The following is a 16,715-nucleotide window of genomic DNA, read 5'->3' as shown; positions in this document are numbered from 1 at the left end:
TATATTAATTGTGTGTGTTCTACACGTGTGATAAAATATCACAGAATTACAGTCGAAGACATTTTAATCATCCATACATGCAATATCTGGTGAAATCCAAGTAAGTTCTGTATCTGTTAATTGTGTCAATTCCCCATTTTGATAATGCACTATAATGATATCAACTGACTCCACCAAAGGAAGTTGGGAGATGAAGTGGCATACGGGACCTCTGTGCACTCTTTCTGCCACTTCTTGTTAGTCTATCATTACTTCCAAACTGATTTTTTTTTCTTTCTTAAAGTGAGGGGGAAACAGTAAGAACTATGTAAGACCAAAAAAGGAGTGATAGCAATACGTTAATAAGAAATCATAGGGGAGGAAAAATACAGGAGGTATTGTTTAAAAAGTATGAAATCATGTTTCAGAATTAAAGATAAAAATGAAATATCTTAGGTTGAAAATGTTCATGTATTACCAAAATAGCTAATGAGTACTCACAACAGACATCATGACACTTAACGAACGTTAAAGACTCTTCTGAAGTAAAGCTCCAGGTTATAGAGGAAGAACAGATCACTCCCAAAGAACAAGAGTCCTGATGACATCACACCTCTCCATAGCAGCAGTACCGAGCATATGCAACCATGGGGAATATGCTTGCCATTAACTATGCAAACTCGAAGTACACCCAGCAGCAGTTAACCCAGCTTGAGAGAAAGACTGACCAGACAGAAAAGGAGAGAGATGGAGATTCTGAACGAATCAGCAAGCTCAACCAGCAGAGCTGGGCAACAGAGAGATTAAGCATCAACTTCAAGAGACTACATTCCTTGACCATAATGCAACAACAAAAAAGTGATTATAAACGAATAACTAAAAAAATCACGTTTAGAAGCCAAATACATAATATTAAATAGCCAGCCTTTAGTTTCAAGATGACTGTTTCTATAGAAAATTTTTCATTGTATAGTTTTCTTCAAACAGGGCTCATGTTTATCAGTTTATTCTTGGATATTTTACGACTTCTGCTGTTATGTACGGGCCATTACATTGGCTGGTTAGGTATTACTGGGATATGGAAGGCTCTTCATTTCCATCTGTTCAGCTTGAACCTTGCATTTCACTAAGCAGTCTCCTGATCTTAGCAGCACTGACAAGCGCTGACCCCAGGCGATGACAGTTGGCGCTCTTCCTTTCCAAGACTCGCCACACTCGTTTGTCTCTTGCTCCAGCTCTGACTTCTGCTTTCACTGTTGGCACATCTCATCTTATTCATGATTCCTCCTGGAAAACCTCTAATGTTTTTCTCCCTTGCAATGTAATGTGTCTGAATGATACTCTTTATCACATTAAGGAAATGTCTCCTCTTATTAAGAATCAGGAACGGGTGCCATCCTCTGCAGATGGCTTCCTTCTTTAAGATGCTGGCTGTCCCGCCTCTTTCCAACTGAAGTCACTTAGAAAAGCCGGTGGAATTTGAGGAGCAAATATTCAGTCCTCTTCCAGATAAGAACCTGGATTGGAAAACATCACTTCTGCTCACATCTTGATGTCCAAATATTAATCACATAGCCAATTCTAGCTGCAAGAGAGCCTGCAGATTAACATTTTTTTTCTGGACAGCCTGTGCCTAGCTAAAGCAATAATGCTACAGGGGAAAGGCAGAGTAAAGACTGGAGCATAACAAGCTACACAACATAATCATGTGCTTTATTCCTTTAACTTGTGAATGTCCTAAAAATTCAATATATTTTCTGACTTTAAGTCATCCTCACAGCCAGGTCTGGTGCCACACACCAGTGACATGAGAGGTTCAGGCAGGAGGATCTCAAGTTTGAGGCTAGCCTCAGCAATTTAGCAAGACCCTGTCTCAAAATAAACAATGAAAAGGGCTGGGGTTTGGCTCAATGGCTAAGCACATCCCTGGGTTCAATCCTTCACCCCCAAATAATCATCCTCATATTCCCAGAATAAATCCCTCTAAGGAATGAAATTTGTTTTATTAGATTAAAACTTGTTTTATTGGAAACAGAATTATTGGATTCTGTTTGGGAGTGCTTTATTTAGGATTTTTGCATCTTTGTATAATAAAAATACATTTGTGGGTGCAAAAAGTAGCAATAACACTGTGTATACTTACAGGGTACTTTGCAGGTTTTAAAATCATTTCACATACATTTTTTTGGCTTGAGAATATGTCATAATCAGAAGCTGACTAAAACACAGTTGATGTGAAGTGTGTAAACAGAAAATATCTACAAATGGAACTCTACAAGCTTTTTTTCTTTTTTTAACAATTGCCCAAATCCTAAAGAGCCATCGGTGAGACCGAAGAAAGTCCTGATTATGGGGGAGAGAAGGATGCAGGGGACGGAAGAAGGAGATTTGATCCCATGAACACAGGGAGTCGTGTTCACATCCTCGAAGGTGCACAGGGAAGCTTTTTACAACATCTAGCACTCTGCTGGTGTTCTGGACATTTTTCATTGTTTAAACAACCTGGCTTGAATATACAAATAAAGGCTTTCTTGTCATTGAACATTCTTTGGCTTTGGATTCCTTAACTGCGCCTACCAAATTAGATTATGGCAGCCGAACACTCTCGTGGGTAAAAGAAGCACTTCAAAACCCAAGATTCCCTTCTTGGCCTGGCACCCAGGTGATATGTGTCCTGTTCACACTTTCTCCCCTAGGACTGGGGAGCTTTTACAGAATACACAGTCATTACATAACGGCAATTACCACTCAGAAGGATGAAGTACCTTTGGAAGGCAAATAGATGGCAATCCGATGGAACTTTCGAAAAGAGGTGCTGGGGGGGGGTGTCACTATAAATATAGAATTTCCCAAATAACTAGGACTCTTTTGTACATTTGAAAGGTACAAAATATGCTCTCAGTTAACTTCTCTCCCCTGAACTTTAGAGCCTCTGATATGTCATGGATACATACTACATAGCTACTGAGGGCAACATTTAACCTTGAGATTTCTCTCCCCCACCCCACCTGGCCCTGGTTACTCCTTTCCTGCTCACACACCCCACGGGTGCAATTCACACTGCAGTACCTGGAACATTCTGCTGAATTCTCCCTGACTCTGTAGCTACATATTCTAAAATGAAGCAAAGATCAGGAAATTGAGTGCTCACATCAATGAACGTGTCTCATTTGGAAAAATTAGTTCCTGGAGTAGATTTTTACCCTGAAATTTATGCATCAGTCAGAATGGTAGCTCATCCAAAGCTACTTAACATGTACTGATTTTCTTTCTCTCTTTCTTCCTTTCTTTCTTTTGGAGCCCTAAATTCCTAAACTATTAATAAAATTCACATTTATTTCAATAATAACTTTTACCATGCACAGTACACAGTCTAAAGAACACTACCCCAGAATCACATCTATTTTTACCCCCATCAGGCTTGGGAATTAATTATGAATGTTAAAAATGAATAAGGTTGAAGTCCAGATGAACAGACGTGCCCTGCTGTCATCTGCAGTTTGTCTTTCCCAGTGGCTAGAAAATACACAACATTGGTACAGAGAACCCTAGAGATGTCACTAAGCACTTGAGTTTAAAACAGATGCTTTAAATAGTTCATTATACTTTCCTCTACCGCAAGAGAAAATGTTTTCTCGGATCTCTGAGAACGGATCATAAGTAATTGAAAGCTTTGTGGAGATCCAGAAGTTGATTGCCAGTTTTTAAAGTGCTGAACTGGGGTTTCAAATATACCATCCAGTTCCAGAAACCAATTCTTAACTGTTAGACTCTGTGGTCTCTGAAGTGTAAGTACAAATGGGAAAATTCTAGAGTGGGAGCAGGGGAAGTGGTGAGGAGTGTGTGGGCCACCGGAGAGGAAATGGGTTGAAAGCTGTAAAACTGAAGGCCTGGTGCAGGTTCAGCAGGTCAGCCTCACAGGAAAAAGCCCAAGTGTAAAATATGCCCGAATTAGAAGAATTAGGGTGGAAAGAAATCACATCCCCATGCTCCTGTTTTCCACCTGTGCATGAGAATTCAGTAAACAGCGTGTTGCTATATTAGATAAATATTTGAATAGAATCTTGGGTGGAGGCAAACTTTTTTTTTAATTTGTTCTTTTTAGATGTACATGACAGTATAGTGTATTTGGACATATCACACATACATGGAGTATAACTTTCCCTTCTTGTGGTTGTACACGATGTGGATTTTCACTGGTCGTGTGAACATAGGAAAGTTATGTCTGATTCATTCTGCTGTCTTTCCTATTTCATCCCTCCTCCCTTCCCTTCACTCCCCTTTATCTAATCCAATGAACTTCTATTCCCCCCCCCCATTACTGTGTGCTAGCATCTGCATATCAGAGAGAACAGTCAGCCTTTGGTTTGGGGGGGATTAGCTTATTTCACTTAGCTTGATAATCTCCAGTTCCATCCATTTACCAGCAAATTGGAGACAAATTTTCTAAGTAGAATATCAAAACTGGAAGCCACTAAGCAATCTATTTATGAAATTTAACTATTGAAAAATATAAAACTTTTTTGTACCATAATTAATCCCCAAACACCCATCCTCAAAAAAATAATTGAATTCTAGAGAGCCTTAAATAAACATGCCTAAAGAATATAAATAAGGAAATCAATGAAAAATTATGATCCTACTGTTGCTTAAATGTCTCTAAAATAAAGGCAGCACCAGGGTGAACCAAGCCAGATTAGTGCAAGACACAAAGAAGATCATGTTTCTGTAAAGACAAAACCTGCCAGTAGCCTTAATCCCTCACCAAACCCCAGACCACACGCAGCCATTAGCCAAAGTAAACACTAAAGCAGAAGGAGCCGCAGAATCCTCAGTAAATTCTGCAAAGTTGGAATTCAAGCTGTGAGTTTGAGTCATTCTCGGAAACAATGTCCAAACCCAAACACTCTGTGGCTTTATGATTTTGCAATTGTACCAATGTAAAGGTCGTAGGAATTTTTTAGATATGTAATTGATGTAGCATGCAAGATACCTTTGTGTGCGTTTTTTTTTTGGGGGGGTAATGATATATGAAGTATTTCATAATCACAAATCAGTGGTTCTAAGGTACTTTGCTTTTAGAATGTTTGTTCAGCCTGAGTGAAACATCATCGTGGAATGTAGGTTTGAAAACCTGCATAAAGAACCAGATACAATGAAAGGCCTCAGTGGCTTCTAAGAGGCTTGCAACACCCTGAGCCAACATGGTCTGGTTCCATCTGCCTGGCTGACCTCAGCTTGTGCACAGGCCAGCTTTTAGTAGGGTTTAATTTTGTCCTGAATTTGCAGCATTCTAATTGCATATTAGTTCCCTTTAATTTGTAGTCGCCTCAAGTAATGGATTGCCCCAAATGGAGTGGAGTTTGTGTGCGAGATCACCTTACATCTTTCTGGTGGATTTAAATTAGGGTGACTCTTGGGAACCTATCTGGTAAAACTGACATTCTTTTCTATATATTATCTGCCACAATGACAGGTTGGGTTGGGTCCTTTGAATCTGTTGTCATTTCCTGCTTAAATCCACCCTCCCACATAGAGATCCCAGAACTCCTCGCCAAAGAGCTGCCCCTTGCACTGTCATGAAGCATGGGGACAATGACCCACATAGCTCAGACTCGGTTACTTCAAATTGTCCAAATAATAGGAGCAGTGTTGTAGGTGTATTGGATAAAAATGTTTTAAAAAAATCCTAGACTGTTTTTTCTTTGCTTGGGATGAGGTTGCGCAGCTGTGTCCAGTGAATTAGGTTAAAATAAGCAGAAAATCGCTCTGAGCCAATGTTTTATGTTGGCAAATCATATCAGAGGTCTTTAAGAAACTTTGGATTGGGGTTGAGCAGGTACTCACAAAGGAAGAAAATTGCTTTGGGAACTTTTATTTTGTTGTTTTGTTATGGTTTAGGTGTTGTTGTTTATTGTTGTTTGGGGTTGCGTTGGGTTGGTGCTTTGGATGGAACTCAGGATCTTATCTTGTGCATGCTAGGCAAGCGCTCTACCACTGAGCGGCACCTACAGTCCCTGGAAACGGTGCACGGAGATCTGTGCGTGGGTAATCCCAGGGTCTGTGCAGGGGAAAGGAACAGAGCACTCAGGATGGTGGCATAACACTGGACAGGTCACCCTTTGCCATGGGGTGTAAAGTGCCCTTTGCCCTCCTCAGGAGATCTGGAGAGTGCATCACGTAACTGTAAACCAGGCTGGATGGAAAGGGTCCACCTGTACCAGACCCAGGGTTGACATCTCAGAGTGGAAAAGATGGCCCGATTATGGCCTCACTGGTACCAAATCATGATTTCTACTTAAGTTCTTTTTTCTTGTGCAAGACAGCCGCGTCTCTCTCTAGGTAGCTGAAGAAAGAGAATATGACTCAGTTTCCAGCTGTTAGGTGTTCCCAGCCAGCCAAGAACACTCAAAAAGCAGTGTCCCTGCATGGTACTTCATCCAGACGTTTCCACCTCACCCCACCTGCTGCTTTCTTCCCGCTCCTGCCCCAGGTGTGGAAGACATCGTGGCCATTATGATTCCTGAGCCAAAGGGGAAGGAGATCGTGAGCCTGCTGGAAAGGAACGTCACCGTGACCATGTACATCACCATTGGGACCCGGAACTTGCAGAAATATGTGAGCCGCACTTCGGTGGTGTTCGTCTCCATCTCCTTCATTGTCCTGATGATCATTTCCCTCGCGTGGCTGGTCTTTTATTATATCCAGAGGTTTCGATATGCAAATGCCAGGGACAGGAACCAGGTGAGTAGCCTACATTTTTTAAAATAATAATAACTTTCACAAATTCTTGCAAAAGCAATCGACATTACTGTATTAAACTTTGAAAGATCACAGAAAAGTACCAAGACAAAAACAAAATTACATGTTATACCTGCACTCAGCGTAAACATACTGTATATCGTTTTCAGATATTTTTCAAAAAGACATATTTTGATGTTTTTCTGGTATTGTTATGTAAAATAGAGATAATTGTCTCACATCCTGTTGCTCATTTTTTGATAATAATTTAACTGGTCAGAGAATAAATGGTGAATGAGGTCATGAACAGTGAAATGTTAATAGGCAAATAACACATAGGCTTATGTATTTTTTTTAAAAAAAATTATAATACATTTAACTCTGTACCCTTCTTTCTCATTTCATCTTGGAGATTATCTCAGAGGTGAATTTGTATTGACAGACCATGCTGCCTTCTCATTTCTGATGACTACATAGTTTTCAAAGTCTGCATTTTTCACATTTATTTAACCAGGTCCTATTAATAGACATTTTTTCTCTTACCATATTTTATGTGATGCTAACCACATTTGTAAGTGCATTTATAAAGTAAATCCTAAAAGTTTAGTGATTAGACCAATAATACCAATAATACATGTACTTTCAAAACTATGATAAATATTGACAAGTAGCTAAAAAATATACCAATTTGTACTTTAACCAACAATATATACAAATTATTTTCCCATCTCATCACCCCCCAAAAAAATATTTTACAGATTTTTATTGCGTGCCATCTGATAAATTAAAAATTTCACCACATTTTGGGGGAGAGAAAGGTTAGCTGAGCTGGACAGCACTTTGCCTGTCATGCCAAAGGCCTCGTGTTTAGTAACAGCACTGGGGGGGGGGGGGACTGTCTTCACATTTTTCTTATTAAACATTGAACATTTTTTAAGTACAATAGGATAAATGAAGTTATTTCTGTGAAGCATCTGTTTATATTATTTGAATCCTTTTCATTTCCGTTTTTTTAATAAACGTGTATAAAATCTTTTAGGAAATTAACCTTTTATGATATGATGATCAGTTTTCCCCCAGCTTGTCATTATCTTGGATTTATGGATGGTGTTTTCTCCATGCAGCATCTTGGGGTTTTTACACAACTAATAATTTTTTTTATGTAGCTCCCAACTTGTTCATAATCAGGTCTTCTACAGGCCAAGACTTCATTCTCTTATATTATCCTATACTATTTTTTAAATTTCCCTGTAAGGTTAAATATTTAGAGAATTTTTTTCAGTGTAAAGAATGAAGTTGAGGAGGAACATTATCTCAGGAGGGCTACCATTTTATAACTGGTGTTTGGTGATAACTGATCTTCCCTTCATATGCAGTAGCCCCATCTGGCTTACATTGAACACCCCTTTGAGCTGTCTCTGTGCTCTCAGGACTAGTCCACTGTCATCTGTCTGGAGCAGATTGATCTGAGTGCTCTAGGATGATGGCTCATGGCTGTTTGTGCTAACTTCCTTATTGCCCTCTCTGCATTTTTTTATTTTTCTTTATAGAAATTTGGACTGAATATCAGTCTTTTAATTCATAAGGCAGTTTAGAAGAAATTTATGACTATATGATGTTGAATCTTTGTATCCAAGTATAATTTATATTTTTTCCTTTATTCAACTCTTCTTTTTGTCCCAGAAGCACTTTGAAATGCATATTAATCTTGAACATTCTTTTTTATATTTATTCTTAGACACTGATTATGTTTCTTTTATGAATTTAATTTTTTTCATATTTTTGTATGTTTGGCACACTATTAAATAGCATCAGTCTCACCACCTTAATAATAATTATAATAATACATAGTATTGATTGTATACAGGCATATGCTAAGAGCTCTCACTTAATTTGTATATTTAAAAGTCCTTAATAACTTTATAGTAGGGGATTTTATTATTCTCATAAAGGAAGAAACAGCACAGGGAGGGTAGGTAACTTTCTCAAGGTCACAAAGCTTGTCACTAATAGAACTATGGCAGGACTTCAGAGCTCATGGTCTGAGTAACTACATTGCCATACTTGTGATTATTTATATTAATTTCTCAAAATTATATTAATAACACCTACAGTTAGTGATAATTTAGTTCTTTCAAATTTTAAATGTACTATTTTTTATCTTATTTCATTGACTTTATAATAAACACCAGAATAGCCAAAAATAATATAATGAAAATATGGCTCTTCATGTAATATTTATGGGAATATCTCAATTTAATGGAATTGGTTCTACCATTTTCATTTTATCAATTCCCTATGTAGTCTTCTAGGTTAAGGTATATATTTTATATTATGTTATAAAATATATATTAATGTCAGAAGTTTCTACAGTATTATCTGAATATGAATTTTTAATAAAGAGTGGGTGTTTAGTTCTAACAAATGCCTTTTTAATAGCAGTGGTCTAAGTTTTCTCTTTTTCCTTATTTAAAGGACTGGATTCTATGAATGAATTTCCCAGTTCTGAATCATCCTGAATTTCCAGTACCTACCATTCCTCTAATCTGTCCTAGGTTACATTTATCAGTATTTTACTTAGAATATTATTTAGTTCTTACCTTGGAACTCATATGTGAAATTTGTCGATGGTTTACGTTTTTGTCATGTTTAGGTGATGGTTATTCTAAGTTTTATAAGAACAATTGGTAAGCCGCCCTCCACTTTCTGTAATCTCGAGTTATGACGTCCAGCACGGCAGCCATTCGCCAGGTGTGGCTGTTTAAATTTAAATTAATTGTAATAAAATATAGTTTAGCACTCTGGCACAATATCCGTGGCTACCACATGGCTGTGCATATATATTCCATTTCCATCTTTGAAGAAGGTCCTACTGGGCAGCAGTGCTTTAAGGCATTTGGAACAGCACTGGAAGTGGCTGATTCTAATCAGCGTAGAAATCATAAGTTAATAAGGTCTGAATTGTTTGGTTTAGAGGGATAGTTCTTTTGCCTTTTCTATTTCTTTTATAGCTATTGGTCTGTTTGACTTTTCTGTGGCTTCTGGAATAATTAGTTTTAAATTGTTCTTGCTTTTTTTCTTATTCTCGAAATGATGCAGACTCAATGTAACAAACTTTGTCAACCATTCAAAAATCACCAAAAGAAAAAGCAAATCATCCATTCCCACAACTGAATTGTCAGTTATTATCTTATGGATTTATTCAGTAATTTATCATTTTATGTGTACCTCTGTATGCATGAGACAAACACACACATATATTTTATGTTCTTTTTATTATATGGTGAACATTTTCACCATCATTAAATAATCTTCAAAAATATGACTTTTGTTGCCATGTGATAGTGAAGTTCTATCATTTACCAAAAGTGAGAAAATTATTTAATTTTTTTCGACACTAAGTGATAATATACTATACCTTTCTCTATGGTTACCTTTCTCTTATGAGGATTAAATGAGTTATTTTATGTTATTTTAAGAAACACAGAACATTCAGTGGATCTCCACATCATGTATAACAAGAATGGGATCTAATTAAAATAAGATATACTCCATGGATATGTAATATATCAAAATATACTCTACCATCATGTCTATCTAAAAAGAACAAATAAGAAACATTGAACATTTGATTAATTAAAATTCCCATGAATTATGCCCATTATTATCATCATGACAATCCTTGATGACTCCATACCATACAACTCAATATTTCCCCTTTTATTAAGTACTCCAAGGCCACAAATAAGCACAATACTAGTTAGACATAAGGTGATGAAAATACACTCAGGAATAATGCATTTGTTTCCTCTGGAATTTCATATGAGGGAACATATATCACTTATGAAAATGATAGTCAGCAAGTGCATCAGACAATGATAAATAGAAGTGGCATTTCTTTATTTTTGAACCTATAGATAATTAGGTAGTTGAGACAAGGATGGCATTTTAAGGTTGAACTAGTTGAATGATTATTTCAGTCATTTCATTTTGTACAGGTAGATAGTGCTTATGTATCTTTTTAGACATATACATATTCTGTGATGTATATTAAAAAAAAAACTGGAAGATGACAGTATGGAAGTGATATGGTTTAGTTCGCAGGGTTTAAGTTGTAACTCTGTTCCTATTGCATTAACTTTCCTCGAATTGCAGGATGATAGCATGAGGGTCACTCAGGGAATTGGGATCATGTTAAAAGTTAACAATGGTCATATACTTCAGTCCTTTGGTGAATGGAGTAAGAACAAATAGTTTCCCTTAGGAAAAAAAAATGTTTCTCTTTTGATAGGCAATGTTCTGCTCTATTCAACAGAAACTTGCAGTGTGCAAGCTGTAGCTATATAAAGAATCAGGTTAAACTTAAATCACTTATTTTTATTAAACCATTATTGACCTTTAGAAAAAGTGACTCTCAGTTTCTGTAGGACCACAGCCTGAAATAGAATATAAAAGGCGTTAATTTTACATTGGCAAAGTATCCAGCCATTTGGGAAGAGAAGGTGAACTTTGAGCACCTCTGAGTCTGCCTCAGTTTGTGTGGGTGACAATTAAAGGACATGATCATGCACCTTTTCATGCCACACTGGACCTAGAGAAGACCCTCTCGGTCACATTCCCCAGGAAGTGAGATTTTTCTGAAAGTTCACAGCAAGATCTTGGCATGTCCATAGGACCTTTGGCTGCTGTGATGTTGCCTAAAGCAACTCTGTCACGTTAAATCCAATTCAGGGCAACAGTGAAAGATGATGGCTTTGGAATCAAAAGGATCTGGGTTCAAATCTTTGCTCTGCTGATTCCTGGCGATGTGACCTTGCAGAGCTACATCCCCATCCCGTGCAAAGTGAGAGCGATAAGCCAGCCCCATAGGCTTGATGTAAGGTTGGAGAGAAAACTGTCTGACATTATCAGAGGGTTGTTAATGAAGTCATTTTCAATGGACAAAAGAATTCTTGGAGAATGGCATTTCCTCCTAAAAGGCAAATAGCTCATTTCTTACATAACTCACTTGCAGTTAGGTCTAGGTATGGGCTTTGGATCTCAGTTGACACCATTTGAAGCAAAATGAGGTATATTTTTTCCATCTCTCCTCTAGGGTTATGGAACAAGCGAAGCTAGATAAATACACCACATAGAAAGAATTTGACTTTCTTGGAAAGTAATTATCCACACAGTACCTCTTTTTAATTAGCAATAATAATATATGTACACAGTGGAAAAATAATAGGTCAACAAGAGGTACATGTTTGAGAGTAAGTCTTCTTTCTACCCCAAACTCCCTTGAGCAACTTCCTGTCCTCCAGCCCTCCCCAGAAACAGCGACTCCTAACACTTCCCTTGCTCGCTTCCAGAAGAGAGAGAGTGTGTGTGTGTGTGTGTGTGTGTGTGTGTGTGTGTGCACAAAGTTACTTTCCACATTTATTACGTAGACAGGGACTCTGCCTTCACAAAGTATCATAGTGGCATCAATAAGCAATGCCCATGAAAATGGATGGGAGACAACTTGGAAGGAGAGGACACAGAGGATGGACTAGAGGGAGGGAGGTGGAAAAGTTAAGGAGTCAGATTAAGGCAATATTTTTAAATCCTATGGGTTAAATGTAGAATATAAAAGACACATCCTAGTTTATGCCTGCTGTCCCAGCCTCTGTAGTAGGAGGGAGATCCCCTGTTTTCTCCCCCATACTCTCAACTCGGAAGACTCCTGTCACCACGTGTATGGGTGTTCCCCACAGGACACCACCTGAGTGTCCTAGAGTCTAACTCCATTCTGACAGGATCTGCCTAAGAGAGCAGCAAACCCACAGGTTAAGAAATGTGTTCCTCAAGGCTGTGCCATTTCAGACCCTGGGCATATCCAGTCGTGCCCCTTGCTTCTGGCAGAGAGGCTTTCTATGGGAGGTTCTCAGGGCTCCCCCTTCAGGCTTGGTTATTTGTTAGAGCAGGAAAGACGCACAGGGCATGATCCAGGGGAAGGGCACAGAGCTGCCACACATGTTCTGGGCGGGACCATTCTACATGTGCAGCCACCTGGAGCTCTCTAAACCCTGTCATTTGGGGATTTGTATGGAGTTTCATTACCCATGCAGGATGGATGAAATCAATGGCCGTGTAATCAACCTTCAGTCCCTCTGCTCCCTCAGAGCACGTGTCTATGTGTATACACGTGCACCTGCACAAAGTTATTTTCAAGACTTGTTACATAGACCAGGACTCTGCCCTCCCAAAGCTTGTATGATACTGGCAGCAACCACTATCTGCACTTGGGGTGGAAGTGGTAGCAAATCTGAAAATTCCAACCCTCTTATCACTGGTTGGCTCCCCCAGGCAATCTGCCTCCATCCTTAGAGACTTTCCTAAAACTTCCTCAATGTGTGAATATTCTTTGTGTACCACCAGAGATATGTTCTGTATGTATAATAAGAATTGTAGTGCATTCCGCTGCCATATATAAATAAAAAAATTTTAAAAACCTCCTCAATGACATAAAGCCAGGTGTCATTAACAAGTGGCTTGTTATGAATAACAAAAGGCTGTCCTTGCACCTTATCACTCCCACTTCTTAGAAAATGACAAGGGTTTGAGTAGCTCTAGCCAAGATTTTGGATAAAGACCAAGATAATAGATTTTGGTTTCTATAGCATCATATCACACAGTTGTCCCCGTTCAGATGATAAGTCATATGGTTACCATATGTTTGAGTGAGGGAGAGGAATCAAGGATGCAATTAGGTCAACTCTTGGGGCATTGACTGGAAGGGAAAAGACAAAAGAAATTAAGATCCAGAGGGTCGGAGAGCCAAGAAACTGAGTTTGACAGTGTTAAATTTAGAAGCCTACTGGTTGTTGAAGCAGGGATTCGCGGTAGGTTTTTCTTTTTCATTTTGCAGAGCTGGGATAGAACCCAGGGCCTCACACATACTAGGAAAGTGAGCTACCACTGAGCCCCATCACCAACCCTGCCAGAGAGGTTTTCAATATACAGGCAGGAGAGAAGACAGAGCCAGAGATGGGAACATGGGAGTCATCTGTCAATAGATGCCCTTCAAATTATCAGGCAGGTGGAGCGCACCTGGAAGGGGTGTATCCCAGGAGAAGAGGTCTGAGGCCAGAAGCTGAGATACTCAAATACGGCCTTACCTCCTCCCCAGTCTATTTCCCTGGATCATAGAATTCTACATATTCATTTTATTTTCTCCCTAGTTCTTACCACTATCCAAATGCTTCCTACCTGAAACCTTCTGGCTTCACACCTACCTTCTGAGGGCACAGAGGCTCACTGAGGGAGGAGGCTGATTTGCAGAGACCTGGCACAGCCTGCCTCCATCAGATCCATGGCTCCCTGTTCAGCGTACCTACCCTGAAGCATCCTCTGTGCTCCCAATGCTTGTTCAGCCCATTCTCTTCTCTTGAGTCCAGCCTCCTTTGGGGTGCTTGCTCTGTCAGAGGACCTGGGGTACAACTGTTCCAGGCCCTCTGCACAGAGCCCCAGGAGCTGGATGGCTCCTATTCCCCACTGCTGCACAAGCTGAGAGCTTGTGGAAGCGTCTCATGTGGCCGACCATGCAGGTCTCTTTTGAACACACATAGGGCCTTTCAGAACCAGTTCCTAATGTCATGTTCCAGCCCAGTGAAATCTCATCTCTGTCCAAGCCCACAGTACTCTGTTTCGTAATCAGACATAAAAAGGTGACACCCCAGGCAGTAAAGGAGAGTCTGGAATATTATAAAGTTTGGGATTCCAGGAGTTAAGAACGCTTCAAAGTGTGAAGGTTTGCATCTAACTGTGGTTTTGGTGTAAAGTAGAATCAAAGTCTTGCATAGGACAAGGTCATGGGGCAAGAGGCCAATGGGATCTAGTAAGTGAGCAGAGCCCTGTGTAGTTAGGAACTCGTCTGACACTTGAGGGTGGGAACAGGAGCCAAGCAGGACAGAGCAAAGCAAGGCAGGTCAGGAGAGGAAGGCTGGGGAATGTGCTGAGGGATGAGACCCATTGGGTCACACTTTCACCTGTCAAAGGAGCAGGGCATGAATACAGCCTCCAGGATTATATGAGAAGAGAAGTTGGTTCCTTCTACTTTTAAGCTAAAGAAATCCTCCATAATGATTATAGAAAACATTTTACTGGCCAGGTACGGTGGCACATGCTTATTATCCCAGCAGCTAAGGAGACTGAGGCAGGAGGATTGCGAGTTTAAAGCCACCTTCAGCAAAAGTGAGGCAATAAGCAACTCAGTGAGACCCTGTCTCTAAATAAAATGCCAAAAAATAGGGCTGGGGATGTGGCTCGGTGGTCGGGTGCCCCTGAGTTCAATCCCTGGAACCCTCCAAAAGAAGAAAACATTTTACTAGCCATTTAACACATGTCCTGGTGACTTAAATACCATGACAGATCTCTTTTTTGCTCCTTACATATCATCTGGATGTCCCTTGTGAGTGGTTTAAGGAACTATCCCACTGATGCACCAGTGTGGGCTTCTACACTGAATAACCTGGAATGCCCTCAGGTGAGCCCTGAGAACCCACGTTTTCCATGTGGCTGAGGATGGGAAACAGAATCGAGAGGCAAAAGTCACCCACTTGTAATTCTGCTCTTGTTGAGAATGCTCACTGAAGTCTCAGGATATAGATTTGGAACTTAAAGGGACAATGACTTTGATAAATTAGTTTTAACAAGGACACATAACCAGTCAAAGTGACTTCTATCAGACCAAGCCACCTCAATAGCATTGGGGCACAGAGAAGATGTAGCCATGAGGAGGCTTCTTGGAGGATGCCAGGGGTTCGTGTCCCTTCTACCCACCTAATGACCTACATCTAGTGACCTGTTCTTGAATTTGGAGGTATGTTATAGTGTGAGTGTGAGGTGTCCCACAAAAATCTCCTGTATGAGTGCAAGAGTGTGAAAGGGTGCGTGTTCCCTATGGCTCCTTTTCCTTTCCTCTCCTCTGAGATCTTCCCTTATGATGCGCCGCCTCACCTTGGACACGGAGCAATGGAGTTGGCCATCCGTGGACTGAGACCACTGAAACCATAAGCCCCTAGTAAACTTTTCCTCCTCTAAGTTATCGTTGGGTGTTTTGGTCACAGTGATGCAAAAGCTGACTGAAGAAAGCGGGGAGGCCGGATTCTCAGCAGATTCCCTGATCCTGAACACCAGAGTGCACTACAATCCCTGCTGCCTCCAGGAAGTTGATGAGGCATGCGCATCTCTTTCCCCAGATGTCTTATTCCTCCTGCCCTTCACTCTTTCCTGTCCTGCTTATGAAAACCCTACAGAATGGCAAAGTGAAGCCAGCAAGCAGTGTTCCTCCGTGGCCATAAAAGCCTATCTTCTGTTTTTCATGCCAGGGATCGAACCCAGGGGTGCTTAACCACTGAACCTCATCCCCAGCCCTTTTTTATATTTTATTTACAATCAGGATCTCACTAAGTTGCTTAGGGCCTCACTAAGTTGCTGAGGCCAGCTTTGAACTCGTGATTCCTGCCTCAGCCTACAAGCTACTGGGATTACTGGAGTGCACCACTGTGCCCAGCTAAGCCTCTCTTCTTACCATGATCTAGAATATTGTCTCACTATCATCTCAGACACAAGGACTTAGTCTGTGCCATGAAAATCACACAACTCCCAAACATGGTAGCTATTTCAAATTCAGGCATATTAGCTCAACTAAGTGGGGCTCTTTTTTGATTTTCCTAGACAATATTGCCTTTGAAGGTGATCCAAGGAAACCAGACCTGTTTTGGTTTGTTTTGTTTTATGTGAGGCCTGGTAATGATATGGAGCAAAATTTTCTTGGAGGATTTCTCTCTCCCGGGGGGACACCTTTGCATGGCTCACGTCCCTGTGGTCCCTTTTGCTCATATTGGTGAAGTTACCTTGGAATAAAAGAAGTGATGGAATTTAAAACAAATTTGAACTTCACAGGAAAAGAGAAAGAAAAGGAATATGCCAAGTGTCAGCCACCAAGGGAGATTTGAGGCAGAGGAGCATCT

The 16,715-nt window shown here is 40.1% G+C and overlaps 1 protein-coding gene across 1 annotated transcript in view; it reads left to right on the top strand.

Annotated features, from left to right (window-relative positions):
* Rnf150 (ring finger protein 150) overlaps window positions 1–16,715 on the top strand; it is a 222,701-nt gene that overhangs the window by 126,783 nt on the left and 79,203 nt on the right. The window contains exon 2 of the mRNA XM_026386172.2: window positions 6,473–6,723. Coding sequence (XP_026241957.1) covers window positions 6,473–6,723 — 251 coding nt within the window. The remainder of the gene's footprint in view (window positions 1–6,472; window positions 6,724–16,715) is intronic.

Source organism: Urocitellus parryii, chromosome 10 (assembly GCF_045843805.1).
Source record: "Urocitellus parryii isolate mUroPar1 chromosome 10, mUroPar1.hap1, whole genome shotgun sequence".
Taxonomy (NCBI): domain Eukaryota; kingdom Metazoa; phylum Chordata; class Mammalia; order Rodentia; family Sciuridae; genus Urocitellus; species Urocitellus parryii.
Note: the sequence above shows the minus strand (reverse complement) of the source record. Positions and strands in the feature narration are given on the sequence as shown.